The sequence below is a fragment of the Theropithecus gelada genome, chromosome 13, assembly GCF_003255815.1.
Source record: "Theropithecus gelada isolate Dixy chromosome 13, Tgel_1.0, whole genome shotgun sequence".
Lineage (NCBI taxonomy): Eukaryota > Metazoa > Chordata > Mammalia > Primates > Cercopithecidae > Theropithecus > Theropithecus gelada.
Window position 1 is genome coordinate 5,608,677 of NC_037681.1, and position 25,193 is coordinate 5,633,869.

The 25,193-nt window shown below is 38.6% G+C and overlaps 1 protein-coding gene across 1 annotated transcript in view; it reads left to right on the plus strand.

Moving 5' to 3' along the window:
- Positions 1–24,713, plus strand: part of ANAPC1 (anaphase promoting complex subunit 1) — a 121,808-nt gene extending 97,095 nt beyond the window's left edge. The window contains exons 30-42 of the mRNA XM_025354990.1: positions 320–410; positions 512–565; positions 1,787–1,980; positions 5,739–5,825; positions 8,631–8,748; positions 9,715–9,792; positions 10,151–10,218; positions 11,940–12,078; positions 13,974–14,060; positions 15,611–15,706; positions 17,319–17,517; positions 21,875–22,009; positions 24,375–24,713. Of these exons, the coding sequence (XP_025210775.1) occupies positions 320–410; positions 512–565; positions 1,787–1,980; positions 5,739–5,825; positions 8,631–8,748; positions 9,715–9,792; positions 10,151–10,218; positions 11,940–12,078; positions 13,974–14,060; positions 15,611–15,706; positions 17,319–17,517; positions 21,875–22,009; positions 24,375–24,490 (1,462 nt within the window). The 3' untranslated portion in view covers positions 24,491–24,713. The remainder of the gene's footprint in view (positions 1–319; positions 411–511; positions 566–1,786; positions 1,981–5,738; positions 5,826–8,630; positions 8,749–9,714; positions 9,793–10,150; positions 10,219–11,939; positions 12,079–13,973; positions 14,061–15,610; positions 15,707–17,318; positions 17,518–21,874; positions 22,010–24,374) is intronic.
- The last annotated feature ends 480 nt before the right edge of the window (positions 24,714–25,193 follow it).

The following is a 25,193-nucleotide window of genomic DNA, read 5'->3' on the forward strand; positions in this document are numbered from 1 at the left end:
ATAATATTGGAGATTTAACTTGTATGTATTTGTCTTTTATCCTTTCCACTAAAACAAATTGGCAATAATTTTAAAAATTGTTTTTGCTGCATATGAAACTGTAGGCAAGGGGCAAACTTCACGAGTTAGGGTGACCCGATGCTTCTGAAAAAAAAAAATCTGAAAAAAAAAAGAAATCTGCTGACTGAGTAGAGGCACACTTGATCATTCCCAGAAAAATGTAAACTAGCTTAGAGAACTGGAATATTTATTGTTACTTATTTCAAGTTAATTTTAAAGTAAAATAATGACTATTAAATTTCTTGTCACCTGTTTTTAGGCAAGCACATGTCTACATAATTGCAGGAGCCTGTTTGTCTCTGGGTTTTCGATTTGCTGGCTCAGAAAACTTATCAGCATTTAACTGTTTGGTAAGAAGTATTTTAGTTTACTGTGTTCTTTTTTTTTGTTTTGTTTTAACAAAGCCTTAAGATCTTCTTTTAACTTTGAATTTTTTCTTTTGTTTTTCTAGCATAAATTTGCAAAAGATTTTATGACTTATTTGTCTGCACCTAATGCTTCTGTTGTAAGTATTTTTATCATTCTCCTTGGGAATAAAATTAAACTTGAAAAAAATTTACTGATAATCCAGTTACTTATGTGTTATCAGATATTGCTGCTGTTTGTTTGAATGTAGAATGAGAGATTTGAAGAACCATTAGCTCATCTTTTTATTTTTGTTTTGGGATATTAGTGAGAATATGATTACACTGGAAGAAGGCACAGGTATCTAGTTCTTGTGACAAGAGAATAAGAAAGGCCATAATATTCATGGATTGTCATACCTCATGTAATTCTGTCTCAGTATTAAATATTGGGAATTTCCTTTTTAAAAAATATTAGTACTTAGTAAGGATTCAGTTGCTTTTGAGGCATTGCTTCTCTGATGACAAGACTAAGAGATTTTATTTCCTGGTAAAAACTACATAGATTTATGCAACACTATTTATAACATGGAAAAGTTACAAACATCAAAAACGTCTAAAAGTAGTTAATTAAATTTGATTATGGCATATATATGCATTCTTATACAGTGGAGCTACCAAAATTATGTTATACAAGCATTTTTTTGTGGCTGGGTGCAGTGGCTCACGCCTATAATCCTAGCAACTTTGAGAGGCTGAAGCAGGAGGATCATTTGAGCCCAGGAGGTTGAGATCAGCCTGGGCAACATAGAGAGACCCCATCTCTACAAAAAAATAAAAAATTAGCCAGGTATGGTGACACACACATAGTCCCAGCTACTTGGGAGGCTGAGGTAGGTGAATCCTTTGACCCCAGGAAGTTAAGGCTGCAGTGAACTGACACTGCGCCACTGCACTTTAGTCTGGGTGACAGAGTGAGAGACCCTATCTCAAAAAACAAACAAACAAACAAAAAAAAAACACTTTTTTTATGCGTGAAGCTTGCTTCTAATAGGTTATTTAAAAGGTTAAAAATATTGTGTAGAGTAACATCTCCATTTCATTTGGAAAAAATATGTGTAGATAAAGGAAAAATTCAGAGAAAAAGCCAAAATGTTAACACCAGTTACCTTTGGGTGTGACATTCCAAGTGATTTTTGTCTTCTTGATATTCAGTATTTGAAATTATCTCCATTGGACTTACATAATTGGGGAAAATATTTGTATTTACAGATTTTTTTTTAGTTCCAAACATTTGTAGTCTTCTTATGATGGCTAAGTTAGTTCTGATAATAAAGAAATGTAACACAACATTACAGTGATGTCATCTCTTCACCTTACAGACAGGTCCTTACAACCTAGAAACTTGTCTGAGTGTGGTGCTGCTGTCTCTCGCCATGGTCATGGCTGGCTCGGGAAACCTAAAGGTTTTGCAGCTTTGTCGCTTCTTACACATGAAAACGGGTGGTGAAATGAACTATGGTTTTCACTTAGCCCACCACATGGCCCTTGGACTTCTGTTTTTGGGAGGAGGAAGGTAAGTGAATATGTATTTTTTCCAATGAAAAGATCTCATTGGTGAGATCTATAAGGGTGACTTGCTTTAATCTTGAAGATACATGAAAAATTTAAATTCCAACTAGCTCTTAGCTTATCTAGCAGCATTATTCCACTGATGGGCTTCTTTGTAGTTTAACTGTCAGCTTATGGTCTACTCAGTAGATTTACTTTCCTCTCTGACACACTGAGCATCACTGTTATTTCTCAGAATACTCTGTGCTCAGTGCTTCAGTGCATCACTGCTTGTGCCCAACTGGTTAAAAATTTTACCGCTCCACTAAACTACTTTCACAGAATGGTCACAAACAAAATCATATACAGATCCTGTGACATTTTCTTAGTTTTCAATGTTCTTGATCTTTTTCCAACATCTGTCATTCCTGACTACATCCTTTATAAGACTGCCCTAGCTTTAGATGATCCGTAATGAATAAAAACACATATACAAAAAAGTCTACACATCATAGGTCAAAGAGCTGTCTACCATAGAAAAATCTCTTTGTTATCGTGTAGATCAAGATTCCGTATAGCACTTGCAACTTATGACACCTGTCTCTGCTTCTGCCATGTGCCTCTCTCAATCACTATTATCTTCCTTTCCCCAAAGATAGCCACTGTCTGGTCTTATAACACCTTAGATTGGTTTTGCCTGTCTTTGACATTTAAATTGAATTATACATGATGCATCCTTTTGCACTTTACTTTTGCTCAACATTATGTTTGTAAGATTCATGTTGTGTGTAGCAATGGATTATTCAAGTTTCAGTTTCTTGTATTACAAGTTTCAAGTTGTAATGCAAGTTGTATTTCAAGTTGTAATTGTAATTCAAGTTGTATTACATTTCATTGTATGATTGTACCACATTTTATTGATCTCCCCCATTGATGGATATGCTCCTTGCTTCTAGTTTGAGGCTGTTATGAACAATGCTGTTAGGGAAAGTTGTACGTGTCTTTGATTTTGTTGTATATAGATCTCTGTGTGGAATTGGATCATAGGTTATAGGTGTGTATTCACCTTCAGTGAATAATACCATCAGTGCTGCAGTGCACTTGTACCATTTTACATACTCATGGGCAGGATGTGATATTCCAGTTGTTCCATATCCTTGTCAACCCTTGTTATTGTTACAGTCTTTTTAGTTTTAGCCAACTAGTAGGTATATAACAGGATCTCATGGTGGCTTTAATTTCTGTATTTCTGAATCATGTTCTTGAGTACCATTTTATACTTTTAATAGCCAACGGCAAACCTCTTTTATGATGTCCAAGTCTCTTGCTACCCAGTTTTTGTATTTATTTTAAAATTTTTATTTGTGGTAAAATACACATAACATAAAATTTATCCAATTTTAAGTATGCAATTAAGTAGTGTTAAGTATATTCACACTGTTGTGCAACTAATCTCCAGAAATTTTTCGTTTTGCAAAACTGACACTATACCCATTAACAATCCCTGTTTGCCCCTCCCACCAGCCTCTGGCAGCCACTATTCTACTTTCTGTTGTGATGAGGTTGATTGCTGCACATTGATTTAGCTTTGTATTGATTTCTGTGGATTCTTTAAACTATGTCCTAAGCCCTTGGTCGGTTTTGCTTGTTGCAGTTATCTTTGCCACCCCAGGGCTTGTTTGCCTTTTCACTCTCTCAGTGGTGTCTTTTGATGACATAATTATTTGTGTTTTTCTTTTATAGTTTTTACTTTTTTGTCCTGCTTACGAAATATTTTCTTGCCCAGAGAAAAGGAGATATTCTCCTATTTTATCTTCTAGAAGTTTTTAGCTTTTCCATTCACATTTGGATCTAAAATCTACCTGGTACGGATTTTTCTCCATGTTTTTTTTCCCACTGCTATTGAAAAGTTTATCCTTCTCCACTGCTCTGCAGTACCACCTCTATTATATAAGTTAAGTGTCTGTACACCTGTGTTTATTTCTGGGCTATTAGGGTCTACTGGTCTGTTTTTCTGTACTTGCACCAGTACTATACTGTCTTATGAGTCTTGGTATCCAGTTGAGTAAATCCTTCAACCTGAGTTTTCTTCTTCAAAAGTGTGTTTTTCTCTTGGCTCCTTGCATTTTCATATAAATATTGGCGTCTGTTCCATGCTACATAACCTGATAAAATATTGATCAGAATTGCCTTGATTCTATGTGTCTGTGTTAAGATTCTATGTGTCTGAGATTAGAATCTGTTACAGTATTGTCTTCCATTCTGTGAATATGGTATACCCCTGCATATATTTAGCTCTAGTGTGTGTGACCTTGGTCAATGGCCACAATGTCTACGGAGGCTAATTTTCCCCTCTTCTTTAAGACTGAGCTCACCATTGGAACTCACCTTTTCAGAAGTACAGATAGTAAAGATGATCAGAAAGGTGTGCATTTCCTCTCAACATGTTTTGTGGAATTGTCTTTCTTTAATTGTTTAGAATTAATAATGGTTAAAGAAATATTACTGTGAAAATTCTTACTTATTTTATTCTATGATTTTTGAAATTTTTTTCCTTTCAAAATGAGCCTCTCCATGTCTCTTACTCCACATCTTTCATTGTTCCAAACTGTATGACTCTCGTTGCTCTTCTTTCATATCGAATAGATTTTTCTACCATTCTGCTACTGCTTTGCTAGTGATTTTTGGTTTTTAAATGGTCATGTATGTTCTCTAATAACATTTAAACTTAGCATAGCTACACCATTATGTTTCTACCCAAAATTTCTAACATTAATATCTTAATATTTATCTTTGAATTTTGGCTTACCAAAATGGTACAAAGAAAATGGCTTATTCCATGTACATGCCAAAATAGATGTATTTCTTTGCTTAAAATTTGAAATCTCTTCTCTCTAATCCATTAAATACATAAGCATATGTAATGAATTATAAGTTCTTATTTAATACTCCAATTATTTTAAAAGACAGGGAAAGAGATTTGGGTATATGTGTGTACATGTTTGTGTGTATTTAAATAGTTAGAAGTGGTTTCATGTGATGTCCTACACCATCTTTATTTCAAAATATTTTTTAGAAAAACTCTGGGACTTTAGATTAATTTGCCAGTTTGCTATACTAAATTTGAGCAACAATAAAGTAATTTAAGGAAAATTTTAATAGAACCTTTACCAAGAGAATATTTTAAAAGTCTATAAAACTTTATCTTAAAAGTGTATCATATTGGCGAAAAAAGAATTTATATTTGGAGGAATAGTTGTTTATACAGTCATTGTAAGTTTTTAGTGATAACTTTTGCCTTTTCATTTAGTCAGTCATTCTAAAGGAATCCTCATGCTTTACAGAAATAAAAAAAAAACTGCTTACATACCAACTAAAACATCCTGTATTTTTAAAAATGAGATTTATAATTGTATAAATAGGCATATATATTAATAAAATTGGATAAGAAGGTGGCATACTTGGTACATGAGTCTTCAATATTTATAATTTCTAGGACTGCATTCATGGTCTTCACTACTGTGCTATTGTATGTTAAAACCTTGCTTCAAGGGTTGAAATCTAACATTTATGGGATATTACTTTGGCTTTAAATAGTGATGATCTTGAAATGGCCTAAGGACTAAATGAAAAGTGGAATGTTCACACCACTGACACTCTTGTATTATGAGGGCATCTTATCAGTATGCCTTACTATACCCCAGTTTCCTGATTCTCAAGAATGCCTTGAAAGTATGTGCAATGTAATCGATAACGTCTGTTCCCACCAAACTTACTTTGCAGGTACTCTTTGAGCACATCAAATTCTTCCATTGCCGCTCTTCTCTGTGCCCTTTACCCACACTTCCCAGCTCACAGCACTGACAACCGGTGAGTCTAGTGATTCTGTCTTCAATGTGATACTTATTAAGTTCTCGAAGGGGATCATTTGGTTGTACTTTGGTTTCATGGAATTATTTCCAAATTAGCCTTGTTCTGTTCTTCAACTTATATTTATGGCTAAATCTTTTAAGAAAATTATCTCACAAAGTATTAGACCAGAGGATAACTTTGGACACCTGATGACTGACCAGTCTTCCGCCGTTCTCAGATCTGTAGAACTGCTCTAAATCCAGAAGGAGATTAAGTAAAGTTGTCTTTAGGGAAAAAATCATCAGGTAAAGAATAGTTGCCAAGGGAAGTTCAAGATACTTTTTTGTGCTGTAAGTATTTAATTCCAAGAGAAAAGTTTGTCTGATTTAGTGGCAATGTCTGTATGAGTTCCTTTTTTCCTCTCTTTCACATAAATGGCGAGAAATTTTGTATAAATGACATAGAAGGGACAAGAAAAGCAAAATACAGCAAAAAACCAGAGATAATTTAGAAGTGGCAATGGGCAGTAGAACTTCAAACCGTGTAGAAGCAGTTAAAAGCTCTGCATTTTAGGGTACGAGGAATCACCAACACTTCTGTTTCCCTAAATATAGTTTGAGATATAGCAGATCTCTTGCATATGGGGGAAGGGAAGAAAATAGCCCCTTGTAAGACACCTGAGCACTGTGCTCAACTGAAGGCATCCCCTGTTGTCTCCCCAGAGACAGGTCAAGAGCTCTTTATTGTTTATGGGAGAAGGGTCAGGAGCACTTATCACAGTAACATAAGTCATCATTTTAAACTGCACTATAATGTATAATGAATGACAGAAGAAAGATAGCTGTTTTACAAAAGTACCCTAATCTGAAAACCACACTCTGATGGTAGGTGCAGCACAAGAATATTGTTGTTAATACACCTCTGACATGTGGCCTCATGCCTGTCATTTAGGAAAGATTTTTTGAGTTGTTAAAAGCCAGTTATTGGCTAGGGTACAGTGGAGAGCCACACTCACGTGCTGTTGGTCATAGCTATTTGGCTTAACTATAGTAAACAAAGCCATTTGGTGACAAGAATCTTTTTTTGTGTGTGTGGGGGATGGAGTCTCGCTCTGTTGCCCAGGCTGGAGTGCAGTGGCCGGATCTCAGCTCACTGCAAGCTCCGCCTCCTGGGTTCATGCCATTCTCCTGCCTCAGCTTCCCAAGTAGCTGGGGCTACAGGCGCCTGCCACCACGCCTGGCTAATTTTTTGTATTTTTGAGTAGAGATGGGGTTTCACTTTGTTAGCCAGGATGGTCTGTATCTCCTGACCTTGTGATCTGCCCGCCTCGGCCTCCCAAAGTGCTGGGATTGTAGGCGTGAGCCACCATGCCCTGCTGGTGACGAGAATCTTTATGTAATTTATTAGTGTCAGTTTTTTTCTGATCTTTATTGATTTTTACTTTTAATAGATATATAGAAGTAAATGTATTTGTGTAAGAAGAGGGAAGTTATTGTCTATAAAGCTTTTTAAAATTGAAGTCTCATTTTATCCTTCTTTTTTTTTTTTTTTTTTTTTAAATTATTATTAGAGTCTTGCTCTGTTGCCCAGGCTGGAGCGCAGTGGCATGATCTCGGCTCACTGCAAGCTCTGCCTCCCGGATTCACGCCATTCTCCTACCTCAGCCTCCTGAGTAGCTGGGACTACAGGCACCCGCCACAGCACCTGGCTAATTGTTGTGTATTTTTAGTAGAGACGGGGTTGCACCATGTTAGCCAGGATGGTCTCGATCTCCTGACCTCATGATCCACCCATCTTGGCCCCCAAAGTGCTGGGATTACAGGCGTGAGCCACTGCGCCTGGCCAATTTTTTTCTTTTTTCTTCTGAGAGGGAGTCTTGCTCTGTTGCCCAGGATGCAGTGCAGTGATGCAATCTCAGCTCACTGCAACCTCCGTCTCCTGGGTTCAAGTGATTCTCCTCCCTCAACCTCCTGAGTAGCTGCGATTCCAGGCATGTGCCATCAGGCCTGGCTAACTTTTGTATTTTTAGTAGAGACGGGGTTTCATCGTGTTAGAGACGAGGTTTCATTATGTTGGCCAGGCTCATCTCGAACTCCTGACGTCAGGTGATCCACCTGCCTCGGCCTCCCAAAGTGCTGGGATTACAGGCGTGAGAGCCACTGTGCCCAGCCTATCCTTCTTTTGTGAGATCTTAAAATATGAAAACTTTGTTTTTACATTCTAAAATAGAAATCTTAAAGTTTAAAAAACTTTTTGAGAACCCCAAAGAAAAATATTGCCATAGCCACAAAGATGTTTGATGTACTGTATTTCAAGGACGTGTGTGTATATGTATGTGCAAGTTTGTACATGTAGAATAACTTTGCTGTCTGAGATGAATTGACATCCTGTCTTTCCCCTTCTTCCCTATCAATCCTTAAGGAAAAAGAAAAAAAAAAAAAAGAACTAGAAATAAATCTCTGAGAAGATAAAAACAGATGCCTGTGTTGAGTAGAAAGAGATTTTTGAGACTGATTGATTTTATAAGTGGTCAGTTTGATAGTAAATATTTTCATGTTATGACACTTTTTACCTCCCTGTAAAACCTCTTCACTGTGAAGACTAAAGTGAAGAATTATTGGGTCAAAGATCAGTTATATAAAATGTTTAAAAAATAATTTCTCCACTACTTTTTAATAGAATCTTATCTGCCTTTAAGATTTCTGTTCATCTGAAGATATTACCTGAGCTTCTGTCCTGTCTTAGCTCATAGGCAACAGCAGATTGCAGAGCTCATATTGTCACAGCCGTTTGTTACCCACCCTCTGTCTTTTTTATGACCAGGTATCATCTCCAGGCTCTCCGGCACCTCTATGTGCTGGCCGCGGAGCCCAGGCTTCTCGTGCCTGTGGATGTGGACACAAACACGCCCTGCTATGCCCTCTTAGAAGTTACCTACAAGGTATCTCTCCCTATCATTTACTTGTAATTTTATTACCACTCATCCGTCTTTGCAGGTCATAATATTTCAAATGTGTTGTCCAGTAAAAGGTGACAAGTAGTCAGTTGAACTTTCATAAAAATGGAAGCTTCCAAAGTTATTGTATATCCTGCCAGGCCATTCATGCTTGTTTGTATTCTCTGGGTATCACTTTTTAGGGATCATCAGCTACTCTTTTGTCCTTAGAACTTATAGTTTGAAAATGTCCCTGTTAACTTTACATGACTGACAGTAGTGTTCTATAAAACTAATTGAGTTAGACCCATTCTTAGATTTGTTAGCTGAATACTTGAAAACCCAAAATTGTGTATTTGATGACAGCTTTCATTTAGATGCACAAATAGATTACAAGTTTTATATCCTTCTTTCATTCAGCAAATTATTAAGTACCTTCTGTGAATCAGAACTGTACTAGGCTCTGGGGTACAAAATGAGATGACATTGTCATTTTCCTTAAGGAACCTTTATCCCCTGGGGAGCCAGGCATGGATACAGTGAGAATAGAGTGTGATAATTGGAGATGTGTGTGGAATGCAGGGGAGGCAGCAAAGCACCCTCGCTTAGCTGTTAGCTGTGGGGTTGAGGGGCTGTCACAGCGGACGGTGTTTGGGCTAGGCCTGGCCCGCTGAGTGGAGCTCCTTCCGAACGGAGAAGGCAACATGCAGAAACCCAGCGGCACTGGAGCATGGCCTTTGGTCCTGCTGGCCTGTGGGGAGCAAGGCTTGAAGTGCTGGGAAGTGACACATACCCTGTGGGGAATTTCGACATCAGTCCTTCAAGATTTGAGTACCAGAGAGGATTTTATGGCATTTTAAGGTCTCTGTATGAACTGCAGGGTTGGAGGGAGGTAGAGCGTGGAGATGTTTCTTCTTTGTTGTTTCCACTGACTACCTAGTGAACTGTAGCTGGACTTTTACGTTTGTAAAGGGCACTCAGTGGTATGAACAAACGAAAGAAGAATTGATGGCTCCTACCCTGCTTCCAGAACTCCATCTTTTAAAGCAGGTAAGTTGGGCATGGTTGGGAGGTGGGTCCAAGCGAGCAATTCAGTAGAACAGCATAGCGTTAAAGACAGCTAAATAAAAGCCTCTGCTTTCTTCATGTATTGTAGCAGATAAGAAAGCTGCAGCAAAAGGAAAAGTCAGAAAGAACAGAGCAAGTCTTGTCTTAGAGATCTTTATTGATAGTTTAGGTGGCCTCAGAACATGATTTACATTCATTTTTTTGTCTGGAAATGGAGCTTGTTAACCTCCAGATGCCTCTTTCTGGCTGTTACTGTTTCCTCTGAGAAACATAGGGTCCAGTTTACAAATGAATATATTTTTCAGCTTTGGGTTGACTACGTTTACATTTATCTTGGCAGATTAAAGTTAAAGGCCCAAGATACTGGGAACTGCTCATAGATTTAAGCAAAGGAACACAACACTTGAAGTAAGTACATTAAATTTCTCTGATTTACGTTTTAGGAAGTGAATAGAAGTATATAGGAAGGTATAAATTATAAATTATTATCTGGAATGTGACTCATCACCCTTTAATCTCATTCAAGACAATATGTAGGGTGTATCTTCTGTAAAACAGTCTGTATTTTTGAAACAGGACTTGTGTTAGAAAATGAAAGTTTTGGCCGGGTGCGGTGGCTCACGCCTGTAATCCCAGCACTTTGGGAAGCCGACGCGGGCGGATCATGAGGTCAGGAGATCGAGACCATCCTGGCTAACACGGTGAAACCCCGACTCTACTAAAAATACAAAAAATTAGTCGGATGTTGTGACTGGCACCTGTAGTCCCAGCTACTCGGGAGGCTGAGGCAGGAGAATGGCACAAACTCAGGAGGCGGAGCTTGCAGTGAGCCAGTATTGCGCCACTGCACTGCAGCCTGGGTGACAAAGCGAGACTCCGTCTCAGAAAAAAAAAAAAAAAAGAAAGAAAATGACAGTTTTAATTTTAAACTCCATCCCTAAATATTTATATTCATTTATTGAGAAACTTGCACTGACTTCCTTATGACAGTAATGGACTTGTCTCTTGGTATATTAACATAAGATTTAGTTTAAGAAAGTGTGTTAGTCCATTTTCACACTGCTATAAAGAACTACCTGAGATTGAGTAATTTGTAAAGAAAAGTAGTTAAATTGACTCATAGTTTCGCCTGGCTGGGGAGGCCTCAGGAAACTTACAATCGTGGCAGAAAGCGAAGGAGAGGCAAGATATGTCTTGTATGGCGGCAAGAGTGAGTGAGAGAGGTGCTACACTTTTAAACCATCAGATCTCGTGAAAACTCACTATCATGAGAACAGCATGAGGGAAATCCGCCCCCATGATCCAATCACCCCCAACCAGGTCCCTCCCCTGACATGTGGGGATTACAGTTTGACATGAGATTTGGGTGGGGACACAGAGCCTAACCAGGTCAGAAAGTAAAGCTGATTTGTACATCCACAAAAGGAACTTTATTATATCAGTCAGTGTTTGTCAGACCGCATCTTTTGTTGCATCTCTTTACCATTCTTCTGTTAGAAAGTTCTCCTAAATTTAAGATTATTGTAGATAATATATACTACTCACCCAGTTTATTTTGGGTGGAAATAATCACATGCAATTATTTTAGAGTGTTGATAATTTTATACTGAAAGTAGCATGTCAATTAAGTCTTTAAATTTCAAGGAAGTTTAACAAGCATGTAAAAGTTTCTATAATTTGGTCCCAATGTGAGTTTTTCCAGACTATCTGTATATTAGCTGTTTTCTGTATTGTTCTGTCCTTAGATTTGCAGCATTATTTTCTTTTTGCTGCAAACCAATTAATAGATATTTAGTACCTCATGTACTCTAGACATAGAGCTAGGGGATATAGGGAATACAAAGAAATGTTAGGTAAAATGCTACCATTGAAACTCATAGTTGAGCCAGTAGTCAAAGTGACTTCTCATTTAACAAGTTCCATGAATCTAGACACCAAAGAAAAACAGAACTTTATTCTAGGCTTTCTCATAGGGACTGATTTAATCTTAGACACAGTAAATAATCGTTTGCCTTAGTGGAAAATGGTAAAGGCTTCATCTCCCGTGAACATGGTATTAGAAGACACTATGTTTCCAGCCAAGAACTGCCAGTAATACCTTATATTAAATTCATTCATTTTTCTTTCAGGTCCATCCTTTCCAAGGATGGGGTTTTATATGTTAAACTCAGGGCAGGTCAGCTCTCCTACAAAGAAGATCCAATGGGATGGCAAAGTTTGTTGGCGCAGACTGTTGCTAACAGGAACTCTGAAGCCCGGGCTTTCAAGGTAGTATTATTAATTGGTAAAAACGGAAAGAAATAATTGTAAATTGCGGGCTTCCTTGCCCATTGCTGTAAACTTTAAAGGTGGATCTGCTTCCTTTTTCATTGTTGCGGATTGTAAACACTGCCTGCCCGTGACTCCGTTTGCTTTTTATGTGATGGGCATAATAAAATATAAATACAAAGTACTCTATATAATAAATAATAAATATATATAATAAAGTAAAATACTCTAAGTTAAGATTTACATTCAGCAGCAAGGACAGTCGCACCATATCCTGACACTACAACAAATACTTTAGTAATTTTATTATTAATCCTCAAATCGGTGAAGATTTACTTAATTTCATAGCAAAAATAGAAAAGGAGTTTTGCAAGCTAGCAATTATTAGCTCCATTTAAAAACCACCATTTGTTTCCTTCATCTTGGTGAGGATAAACTGATGACAGACTCAGACTTCTTTTGTTAGTTTGCTTTATTATTTGCACAGTACTTGACTGCCAGTACAGTAGTGTTTGAAATAAGCAAATAGTTACGATAAATGAGGGTAGGAAACAATCTCATTCCCATGGCGGGGTCAGCACATATTTTGCTCGATATTCTTGACTCAGGTAAGTTTCCAACACTAGAAATTTGTCCCATAATCAGGCCTTAAGACTTCTGAATTTAACTTCAGTTTTCTGTAATTCCATGAGCAAATATGTCCCTGTTGGTGATACATAGTAGAGTAGTCTGAAGTAGTGAGGACCCTAAAGGATAATTAGATGGCAAAAGTGGGGCAGGCGGACTGGATGAGTGGCAGCCAAGGACTGAGTTAGCATCCTTTGTTCTTCCAAGTACGGAGACAGCAGTTTATTTTAATTCAACTCATATTTCATTTTAGGTCAGTTACTTGTGACCGAGCCTTTATAATGGTTCCCAGTATTGAAATGTATAAATAGTTCTCAGGGTTGACATTGGTGAATTTTGTTTGGCAGTATTCAGTAAGTTGTTTATGAAATATTTTTGAAAGATTTTTGGACACGGTTTAACTTAAATTTGTAGTATTGCTTCTTCTAAAAATCAGAGCATATCCCAAAGACTCTAACCCAATTTGTAAAGAAAATAGGTAACTTTAGACTTGAGTTCGAATGAAGAAAATATATAAAAATTAAAAGCTATCTCAATTTCCTGCCTACTGGAAGTTCAGAAATAAAATATAAACCTTCATATTTCATTTTCAGTCTTGAACCTTGAATGATACTGTTTTTTCCCAAGTTTAAAAAATTGTGGTAAAATGCACACAATTTATTGTCTTAACATTTTGCAAGTTACAGTTCAGTAATATTAAGTGCATTCACATTGTTGCGCAACCATCACCACCATCCGTCTCTAGAACTGTTTCATCTTGCAGACCTGAAATCTATACTTGCAACAATAACCCCTCATTCTACTTCCCCTAGTCCCTGGCAACCACCATTCTATTTTATGTCTCTGATTTTGATTATACTAAGTACCTTATATATATGGTTTCATACACTGTTTATCTTTTTGTGACTGGCTTGAGTGATATTCTTTTTTCCTTACCATTTCAGTAACAATTCTAGTTTCTGGTAGGCTTTTTAGTTAGTCAGTGAAGGAAGGAAAAGCCTTTTGTGGATGAGTTGTGTAAACAGGAAGACCTGTTTGTTTATTGGCCTTTTGATAATTTGTAGCTCATGTTAACTTGTGCAAAAGCTTATTGTAACTTCTTAGCAGAACAGGTTGATGAGGAAAGTTTGCACCATCTGGGTTTTTTTGGGAATGTTGTGTGACAAAGGGGAGGTAGAGTTGTTAGAACTCATTGTATTACAGTTTGAGCAATAAGGAAAATACTCTTTTTTAAATCTTATACTGTTGTGGTTGTTTGTTTTTTTTAGCCAGAAACAATCTCAGCATTCACTTCTGATCCAGCACTTCTGTCATTTGCTGACTATTTCTGCAAACCAACTGTGAACATGGGTCAGGTATATATTCTATGGTTTGCTGAGCCCCAGGACCAGCATTCGTTATTATGTCTATGTATGGGTCACCCAAAACATCTGTACTATCTGTATCTATCTTTGAGATTGATGACATACGTGAGTCACATGGGATGACTTTTGCTTGGCACGTGTAGATTTGCATAGCCTAAAACTATTACATTTAGCAACTTTCTATCTTGATAGAAGAAACAACATTTGTAAGACATTAATTTTGACAGATGATAGTTTCTGTCACCTACAAGAATGATGCCCATTCATATTCTGCTTTATGTTTTCAGTGTTTACCGCCTTTCTCTTATTTTTATGTAATTGCATTAACTGTTTCATCTGTATATTATAACGCTTCTTTTTCTTGTTTATACACCTGTTGCCTTCAAGATTCCAAGGGTGCTTAGCAGATTTTTCTTTATTTTTTTGGTTTTTGTTTTTTGAGATAGGGCCGGTTTTTTCTGTTGCCCAGGCTGGAGTGCAGTGACGTGATCATGGTTCACTACATCCTTGACCTCCCGGACTGAAGCCATCCTTCCACCTCAGGCTTCTGAGTAGCTGGACTACAGGCGTGTAGCCACCATGGCTAATTTTTTAAAAAATTTTTGTAGAGATGGAGTCTCACTATATTGCCCAGGTTGGTCTTGAACTCCTGGGCTCAAATGATCCTCCCACCTTGGACTCCCAAAGTGCTGGGATTATAGACTTGAGCCACTGTGCCTGGCCCAGATCTTTGGTTTAATCCACCATACAGAGAAGGAAAGATTGGATATAGAATTAGATATCTAGGATTGATAGCCTATTGTCTACAAGTGTATATGGCCTTCAGAAAATTTCTCAGCCTCTCCAAAATGTAGTTTCCTCATTTCTAAAAGTGATTATAATAGAATCTACCTTACAGTATTGTTTTGAGGATTAAGTGAAATAACCTTCCCCTCTCTTACTTATTGAATCTTTACTATATACTGGATACTCTGCTAATACTTAAATGTCATTTAATTATGACCCTGAGGATAGGTATTTTATCATTCTGGGCTTACAGATGAGGAAACTGCCACTGAGAGATGTTACATGCCCAAGATCACACAGCTAGTAAGAGCTGGGCTGTGCACTCAAGGTCACGGGTCTTTAATAAAGCGCATGCCTGCCCTTAACCCCAGCTGGACTTGACTCTGCTGCCTCCCCTAAACTTTTTCTGGTCAGTGTTTTTTTCTTGCAGCTTTGTTACTCTGTTTCCTTTCTGGATCCTACTCTTCCCAGCCCAACCCAAGGCATAGCTCTGTGATGTCCTGTCTACTCATTTTATCCTAGTTTGGTCCATTCCTCTCTTCTGTAGCACTTACTATCCTTAACTGTCTCTTGGGACTTAATTTTTTTAATTGTTTAATGTTACATGTGCTATGGCTTTTTAAAAAGATTATAATGTTACTTTTATGTGATTCATTATAGAACTTAAGAATGGGCCATAGTAGTACTATACAATTGGTTTTTGAATTGATTTTGGAATATACTTTGTGCTACAAAAAGCTTCTGATTTTCTGCAGAAACAGGAAATTCTGGATCTCTTTTCTTCAGTACTCTATGAATGTGTTACCCAGGAGACCCCAGAGATGTTGCCTGCATACATAGCAATGGATCAGGTATGGATCCAAAAACTTACACCGATTCTGGTGAAATTTGTCCTGCAGTTCAAGTAACTTACTGAATAGTGTGGTAAGATTCCTAGTGTCCTTCCTTTTAGTTTCCCATTTGCTTTTGGAAATTTAAGAAAGGAAACCATATAAAATTTGAAAGCTCTCAAAAATCCAAAAAGCTTGGGCTTTGTGTTGACAGGAGTGCCCCTTGGGAAGCTGTCTTCCTCTAAGGGTTCCCCTTCCTCCCTTTTATCTCCCCTGACTGGGAGAGGAGGAGAGCACTCCCTCCCTCTCTCCCATTTTATTTTTGCCTTCCTCCTTGCACTGCCTCTTTGTAGAAGTCTGCATGTGAGCAGTTAGTGGACAAACAGAGCCCTAGCGATGGCAGTACTATGAAATTAGACCTATGTGATGAAACTTGCAAGAGGTTACAGAGTATATATGTAGTTATCTAGGGCGTTGGAGTTCATTTTTAAATTTCTCTTGTTATTGATGTTTTAAAAGAGCCTAAAGGGGTAATGCAGAAAGTAATGCTTAATACTGTTCTTAAAGGATCAGACCAATTTATTCACTTTAGGCAAATTAGTAATACATATGCCTTTTCATTATTATCATATCTTTCAGACCCAGATTTGCAGTTAAGCCAAGCCAGTAGTTTTCTAACCTGGCAAAAATTTGCCTTGGTATCTTAAAAATACAGATCCTGTAATTCCCATGCCTCATCTATTGAATCAGAATTTCTGGGGTGAGATCCAGAATCTAGTTTTAAACAGCTGTTTAAGTGAATATAATAAGGTCACAGCTGAGCATCTGAGGCTCAGTGTCTAAGAGAAATTACCTTTAGTGGTAAAATAATTTGCTAGAAAGCTGAATGGAGAAACATACTTAGTCAGAGGATAATTCCCCCAAACCAGAAAACACACAGTCTTAAGTAACATTGTTAATTAAAAGCCAAGTTCCAGTATAACTAAGTAGGCCCAGTATGCTATTATTGTCTGGAATCCACCCTTTTTTGGTTGGAAAATATGGGTATATGGCATCCACGCTGGCACTGCTTCTCACAGTACTTCTCTGTACAGCAGCCAAATAACAAGTTGTGTTTTTAAGTTGCTGGCTGAGAATGTGTCTTTTTACTCTCTGAACCCTCACACCTTCGCAGTCATGGGTGGCAGGTCTTTATGCATGAATGTCTCCTCTGGTTGCAGCTGTAGTGACTTGCAGATGGATCCCAAGGGTACTATTATTAGTAGTGTTCCTTTGCCCTCTGCCCCCCTGGATCCCTGCCATGTCATTGTACCCAGCTTGAGTTTTCCAGAGGTGACTGGCTGTGACCTTTTGGGTCTTGGTTATTCGGAGCTGTTGAGCCAAGAATGAGCTCATTCACCTTTGTTACTTTTCCCTGCAAGCTGCTCATGTAGGGCCATATTGAAGGAGGTGAGCCGTGCACCTGTACCCAGTGACGGCTCCTCTGTGGGCAGACCGCCTCAAAACACAGAATGGATCCCCCACCACCCTTTATAATTAGGAGCCATGTTTAAAGAATACTCAGTCTACAACTCTGATGAAGAGGCAGAGAACTCTTTGATTAAATGGATTGTTGTCCTCTTTCCTCTTCAAGGCTATAAGAAGACTTGGGAGAAGAGAAATGTCTGAGACTTCTGAACTTTGGCAGATAAAGTTAGTGTTAGAGTTTTTCAGCTCCCGAAGCCATCAGGAGCGGCTGCAGAACCACCCTAAGCGGGGGCTCTTTATGAACTCGGAATTCCTCCCTGTTGTGAAGTGCACCATCGATAATACCCTGGACCAGTGGCTACAAGGTAATAGTAGCATCGTAGCATGGCGCTCCTGTGCTTTTGAGATACATTCAGTTCAGGCTTTTCTGTTGTCACTTTTTTTTTCGTTGGTAAGCAAGATAAATCTGAGTATAAGCAAGAATGGCTATAGATTTAATGTTTCCAGCTAGATGAATTAGGCTTTGATTATCTGCTTCAGCTTCTTTGGAAAATGCATCTGACCCAGGCAGAGAATATTTATAGCATTTTAAATACCACTTGGTGCTCAGGACCTTGTTCTCTCTTCCCTAGCATCAGATCACATTTCCTTTCCGGTGCCTCTGTCTCCTGTTTCCTAGGTGTGTGGCCTGTCGCCTACCTGAGGCCAGCAGCCATTCCGTTTTTGTACTGGCACCCCAGGTACATGTAGAACTTGACGTGTGCTTGCTGAGTGAGCTTGTTGTACCAACTCAGTTTTGAAAACCTGGGATGGCACAGCTATGTGATGTCACAGTGGTGGCTTTCTATCAGCAGGATTTGTGATTGCAAGGAAATTGTAGTTACTCGTTAACAGTGTAGAAGTGATTCTGACTTACATGAGGCAAGTGATGGCGCCTTTAGATTTTCGGAAATGTATCTTATGTGTTAAATACACCTGAAACTGATTTTCAGGAGTAGACTTCTTGATCTTTTCATTCTTTTTAGTTCATCCAAATGCTCCCAGTAAATATCTGACAGTTGCTTGCTTTGGGTTAATACTAACCTTAGTAATAGTAGTAGAAACAATTCTTGCTTTGATTAGTGAAAGCTATTAGTAATCAATAGACACTAAGTGTTTGAATACAATTCAGTTTATCCACCTGTAACACTAGGAAATAAACTTCTGAAAAAAATTAAATTGTAAACCAGGTTGTGAGGGATATACTTGGAAAGCCTAATTTCAGACTCTCCATGTTTATATTTAACAGCTGCATTCTATTTGTCATTTCCTGTTCAGATTCAAAGATCATATAGCTTCAAAATTTTTTTGGTAGTCAATTTTATCCTCACTTTTGGGGAAAAACATGTTATTTCATAGGTTTTAGTGTTTCGTTTTTATTCAGTTTAACATTTGATCACCTATGGCAGACCTTTGCTATTGATAAAAAATACTTCCTTAAATATTTGCAGATTCCCTGATTTGCACATTTCGTATAATGTATGGAACTTTGGCAGTGACTAGAACATTCTCTAAAACAGGGCCCTGATTGTCTTGTTGCTCTTTAGTGCATTTGGTGGTTTCCAGTATTGCTGTGAGCCTCCATTGAATTTGACTTGCCGCTCAGATTTATCAAAAATGTGTTTATTTTCTAGTGAAAAACTAGAATTTTTTTTTAAAAAACCTCTTAGATATATGGTCTCCTCTCTTACAAGCGCTAGCAGTGGCATTGGGGTAGAGAACAGTAAATTAAGTGAAAATTGGAAATTGCATTCATATTTGTGTGTGAGTAAAAATCACAGATGCATATGTGGACTTTCAGGGTCATTCACTAATAACTCATTAGATCTGATATAACCCATGAAATCACTACACTAATCTGAAAATGCAGCCAATTGATATTACATAAATGTCAGTTTTTTGTTTTGATATGGAGTCTTCCTCTGTCGCCAGGGTGGAGTGCAGTGGCGCGATCTCAGCTCACTGCACGCTCTGCCTCCCAGGTTCAAGCGGGTGTCCTGCCTCAGCCTCCTGAGTAGCTGGGATTACAGGCGCCTGTCACCACACCCGGCTAATTTTTGTATTTTTAGTAGAGATGGGGCTTCACCAAGTTGGTCAGGCTGGTCTCAAACTCCTGACCTTGTGATCCATGTGCCTTGGCCTCCCAAAGTGCTGGGATTACAGGCGTGAGCCATGGCACCTGGCCTATATAAATGTTTTGTATAGTATTTATCTCCTCAAATTACAGTCTTGGGCAAAGAAAGCGGGTTTCAAGTTTAAAAACTTTAAAAAGTTTTATTAACTTTTTCATATTTTGTTATGGAAATTTAAAGAATATACAAAGTAAGTAGACTAGTGTAATAAACCTCAACACCAATTTTAGTAGTTGCCAGCATTCTCCTGTTTTTGCATCGTCTGTACCTTCACCCACTGCCACACTCAGTTTTCCCAATTGTGCCATTTTACTTTCCCACCAGCAGTGGAATGCAATGCAATTTTTGGTATTGTCCTTTTTTTTTTTTTTTTTAAGACTTGTCAAGTGCAGTAGGAAAGCAAAATAAACCCAAAACAAGCAAATAAAAGCAGAAACTAACGAAACCAAAAACAGAAAAACAATAGAGAAAATCAGTGAAACAAAATGCTTGTAGTCATGAGAAAGTCATTGAAGAGAGGCTGAACCATGATGCTCTCCTTCATGATGAGCTGCTCAAAGAAGAATCTCATCTGTTCTTCTTTGATCTTTCTCCCTCTGCTGCCTCCCCCAAACCTAAACATTTCCCCCTCCCAGTAGACTGACATCCTCGCAACTGTGTTCAGTGGAGTCTACAGTTTTCATCTCACTCCATCTCTATAATGGTGAGGCTTTTAGCTACATTTTGCTTCTTGAGATGGGCCTCCCTTGACTTTGTCACAGCACACTTTCCCGTTTTAAAAAAGTCTTATTTTGAAATTCTTTCTCAGTATTTGTCACCATTTCACTGTCATTCCTTTGTTGACCCTTTTGGAAGTCATCCTTGCTCCTTTCCCTCCTTCCCTTCTCCCCTCCTCTGCCATGACTGACCCATTGCTGAAGCCTTCAGTCCTCATCATAGATATTTCTTGAATTTGTCTACATTTTACTACTTCTGCCTAGAACAGAATGATTATTTTGTGCCTGGACCACTGTTATAGCCTCCTAAATAGCCTCCTTGCTTTTTCTCATCTCCATTCTAATCATCTCAAGTTAACTGACAGAACAGTCTTTTAAAGAATGAACTGATCTAACACTCCTGCTTAAAGCTTTTCAAAGGCTCCTGATTCAGCTATGAAAGAAATCCCTACTGTGTGGCACCAGGACCTGTGTGACCTGCAAGGCACCTGTTTTCCTCAACAAAGCCTCTTTTACACCACTTGCTCCTCACACCACGCTGGCCCCTTCCACTTCCTCAAAAACACTGAGCTCCTTTTCACTGTGGGGCCATTGAATATGCTGTTTTCCCTCCCTAGAAGCTTTTCCTCTCATTCTTCACCTGTCCAACTCATATTTATCCTTGCAGCCTCAGTTTTAATGACCTTGCCTCCCAGGCCTTCCAAGACCACTCTACCTCAGGCAGCTTTCCTGCCATCTATTGCCTGCCCGCTCATGCTCTCAACTTTTTTTCTGCATCTAAATGCCTTTGTTTGCAAGTCACAGAAGACCTGTCTTTAAACGGTAAGGACACAAATATGCTTATGTTATTAGAAGTCCACAGGTAGGGCATGTAAAGGGTCATCTTATTCCATTGTCTTCAACTCCGTTTCTCTGAGGTTCCATCAGCTACATTCTGTGCCATGACTTTATCCTCAGTGCTTTTTTTGGATGGTAATCAAATGGCTATAACATGTTCACCTCTAGCTCAGCGTGATGCCCAGAGGAAGAACAAGAGTTGCTTCTAGGAGCTTTGTGATGAGAATGAGGGGATTTCTTTCCCTGGAGCCTCCAGCAAGCATGTCATTAAGTACCTCCTCAGGTTTCTGGCTCGAGTTGCATCTCATGCACACCCTCAATCTATCCCTGTGGCAGAGACTGTCTCTTATTGAAAAAATGGCCTGGGTCTGCCTGTCTCTGAACTAACACTGTATCAGGGGAATGGGATTGCCTTGATCACCCAAGACCAGTGATTCTCAAAGTGTGGTTCGTGGAGCAGCATGACCTGGGAACTTGTTAGAAATGGAGTTTTTCTGGCCCTACCGCAGACCTACTGAATCAGAAACTCTGTGCTCTGTGCTCTGTGTGGGGAGTGGGGCCCACTCATCTGTGATTTAACAAGCCCTCCAGGGGATTGTGATACATGGGAAAGCTTGAGAACCTCTGGCCAAGACTAATAAGGATCTAGTTCTGGAGCTGAAGTCTGTCCCATCAAATATTCTAATACATGGTGGAGGGTGGGGTGTGACAAGGGGTATTTTGGAGAGACAACCACAGTGACCACTGCACCTTTATAGCACTCTCACAGTTCATAATTATGCATTCGTTTGTGTCATTATTTGTGTAATATCTGTCTTCTCCAACAACACTCTAAACTCTACAATGACAGGGACTCAGTCTAGCTTGTCACCGTAGCCTCAGTACCAGCTGTAGAACCTGCTGATAAGTTCTTGATGAAAAAGTAATAGAAAGAAGATATTTCTTGTGCCTCTCAGTTCTGTCGTCAGTTGGTTCAGTTCCATTTGTTTCTCTCACAGCCGGGGGTGATATGTGTGTGCACGCCTACCTCAGCGGGCAGCCCTTGGAGGAATCACAGCTGAGCATGCTGGCCTGCTTCCTCGTCTACCACTCTGTGCCAGCTCCACGGCACCTGCCGCCTATAGGACTAGAAGGTAATTGCATATCTGAGTCCTCTGTTCGGTACCTCTGTTACCTACCCCTTTATGTTCTAGTTTCTTGGTAGGAAGAGTTTCTAATTAGTTATTGTCCCTAGTTTGACTTTCCTCTTCATTAATGTTGCAGTGTCATTGCTAGGAACTGTTTTGGAGCAAAAAAGAAAAAAAGTTACATGAATAACTTTCATTTTTATTCAGAAAAGGATGGATTCTTCTTCACAGAGCCCTAAACACTGGTCTAAAAATTTTTTTAGTATATACTAAAATATATACAAAAAAAATTTTTTTGAGAAAGGCAGAGATTGTTCCATTTAATCATTTAAACTTGAAGTTTAATTACATTACTAGTTTTTTTGCTGTTTTGAAAGCCTCTGATAAAAGTTTACTATCTAGGGACTTCTAGTTATGGTCATGATGGAATTGCTTGTATTGGACTCACTTGCCCTCCAAAACAAGTATAAAAGCTAAAAAACCAAAAACCAAAAACCAAAAAACAAAAACATAAGGGAAGTACAACAGGGAGAGCTTTCTGTTCACTCTAGCTTCTCCCCCAAAGGCATTTGCCAGTTCATAGCACAAGAAGTAGAGTCCCAGCAAAAGGCAGCAGTGCTGCAGGGCTGAGGAGCCAGAGGCTGGGTTTGTGATTGTCCAAGAGCCTAGAACTTGAGGAACAAAATCTCAGGCAGGAGAGAACAATAGGAATCATAACTCAAAATCTGGATGTACCTTTCCCTTGAGTTACTTACGACATTTTAGCCTTCATATATATGGGATAAGACTTCAAGAGATCTAGCAGAAGCCACAAGGCCAAAAATGTAAGCAAAAGTGTCTGCAGCAGCATAGGACCGAGGAGACATAGGGTGGAATTCAAGACTTGTTGAAGTGAAGTGGCTCTGATCAGCATCCCAGCTCCTCAGGTGAATTAATAGCTTGGCCAGGCCCTAAGCCTGCTCTAGCCTATGTTTAGACCTGGTGTGCTTCAGTTTCCCTCCAAGCAGACTAGACCTACAATTAGCCTTGAGCAGAACTGAGGTGATCTGCATGCTTTGTCCCCACCTAGCAGAAGAAAACGTAACCTTCATAGGAGAAAGAAAACATACCCAGAGCCTCTGCAATTTCTGGTCTACAGGATTCAGTGTTGAATAAAAAATTACGAGACATAATACGAAAAAAAAAAAAACAGATAATAATAGAAACAGACCTATGTGTGATTCAGATATTGGAGTTATCATACTGGGACTTAAAATAACTATGACTAATATTTCCAGGAAAATAGAGAGAAGGATGGGAGTTTCACCAGAAACCTGGAATCAATAAAAAAGAGTTAAATGGAAAGTCTAGAACTGAAAAATGTAATAACTGAAATGAAGATCTCAGTATTGGATTATTTGAGGTGAACTGGAACACACTTATCTGCTGGAAGACGAGTAGAAAGTAAACAGACTGAAGCACAGAGGGAAGAATGGGTAGGAAATACAGAGAAGAGTACAAGAGATATGTAGAAACCGTGGGAAAAAAAATCAAATATGTATGGAGTTGGAATAAGAGAATAAGAGGAGAGAGAGAATGAGTTAGAAGCAATATTTGAAGAGACAGAAGCTAAGAATTTTGAAAAATGGTGTTAAATATTAACCCACAGTGAACCCTAAGCAGGATGAATACAAAGAAAACCATACTAGTCACATTAATAGTCAAACTGCTAAAAGTAAAAGGAAGACATTTTAAAGCATAGACTTTCTTTTCAGGCCAGGATGGACAAACAGGGTTGTTCAGTGGTCAACTGCATTAGAACCAGTAAAATACCACTTAGATAGTAATTGAAGGTAGACAGGCACTTTTGCTCATTATATTTAAAGAATTATATATATATATATATATACACTTAAACAATATTAGTAGTTTCACATATCGCTATAGGTCACTTTCTGAAGTCTAGAATGGGTAAATTCTATCAAATCATATTCAGGTTGAGTATCCTTAATCTGAAATCTGAAGTGTTTGAAATCGAAAACGTTTTGAGCGCCAACATGATGCTCAGAGGAAATGCTCATTCCAGCATTTTGGATTTGGGATTTTCAGATTAAGAATGCTCAGCTGGTAGGTGTAATGCAGATATTCCAAAATCCAAAAAAATCCAGAATCCAAAACACCTCTCTTCCCAAGCATTTTGGAAAAGGGATACACAACTTACATTATAGTGTATTAGGGAATTTCATGATTTTAAATATTGTCTTTGGATAATCATTTTCAAAGGGAAAAATGCCTCTTTTCAACGTGACTGTGTTTCTGAAGCTTCCTTGAAAGGAGAGGTACGGCTGAATTTATTTAGAGATGTGACCTTCCCGCCCCATTTCCGTTTTAGGGAGCACGAGCTTTGCTGAACTGCTCTTCAAATTTAAGCAGCTAAAAATGCCAGTGCGAGCTTTGCTGAGATTGGCTCCTTTGCTTCTTGGAAATCCACAGCCAATGGTGATGTGACCGTGTCTGGTGGTGAACCTACCCTGAGACGTGACTTCTACACAAAAACGTGACCAAACATCAAAGCTAAAGCAATGTTTATAAAGTTTTATGGTATAACTAGGGGGAAGTGAGCTGCACAAACCTCAGTGTATTTTAAATCTGTTGCTGTGGTCATTAACATTATATGATACGTAAAAGCAAGTTACAATTTACTTTTGTAAATAAAGTTTTTGGTTTGTTTTCAAAACTCTCAATGATTGCTTTAGTTTTGGACTTAGAGAATAGAGCAGTGGGTGCTGGAGTGAATATTGATTTTTAAAGTCTTTGAACTGTGGTGGTACAGGTGAAGTGACTATGTTCAAAAACGCAGTTTTAAAAGAAGCTATATCATAAAGTTTTACTTTCGGTGGCAAAAGAGCGTGTTAGCATTTCCTCAGATGTCGCAGTTGTCCCATCTAAAATAAGTTTGTACTTCTGGTGACAATGCCAGACATTCTCATGATGTGATCACCTTAAGCAGGAGAAGGAGATTTTTGCCCTCAGTTGCTCAACATGAAGTACTATGGACTGAATTGTGTCCTCTCAGAATTGTATATTGAGGCCCTAATCCCTGTGTGGCTGTATTTGGCAATGGGGCATTTAGGAGATTACTAAGGTTAAATGAGGTCATCATAAGGGTGGGGTCTTAATTCAATAGAATTGGTGGTCTCCTAAGCAGAGG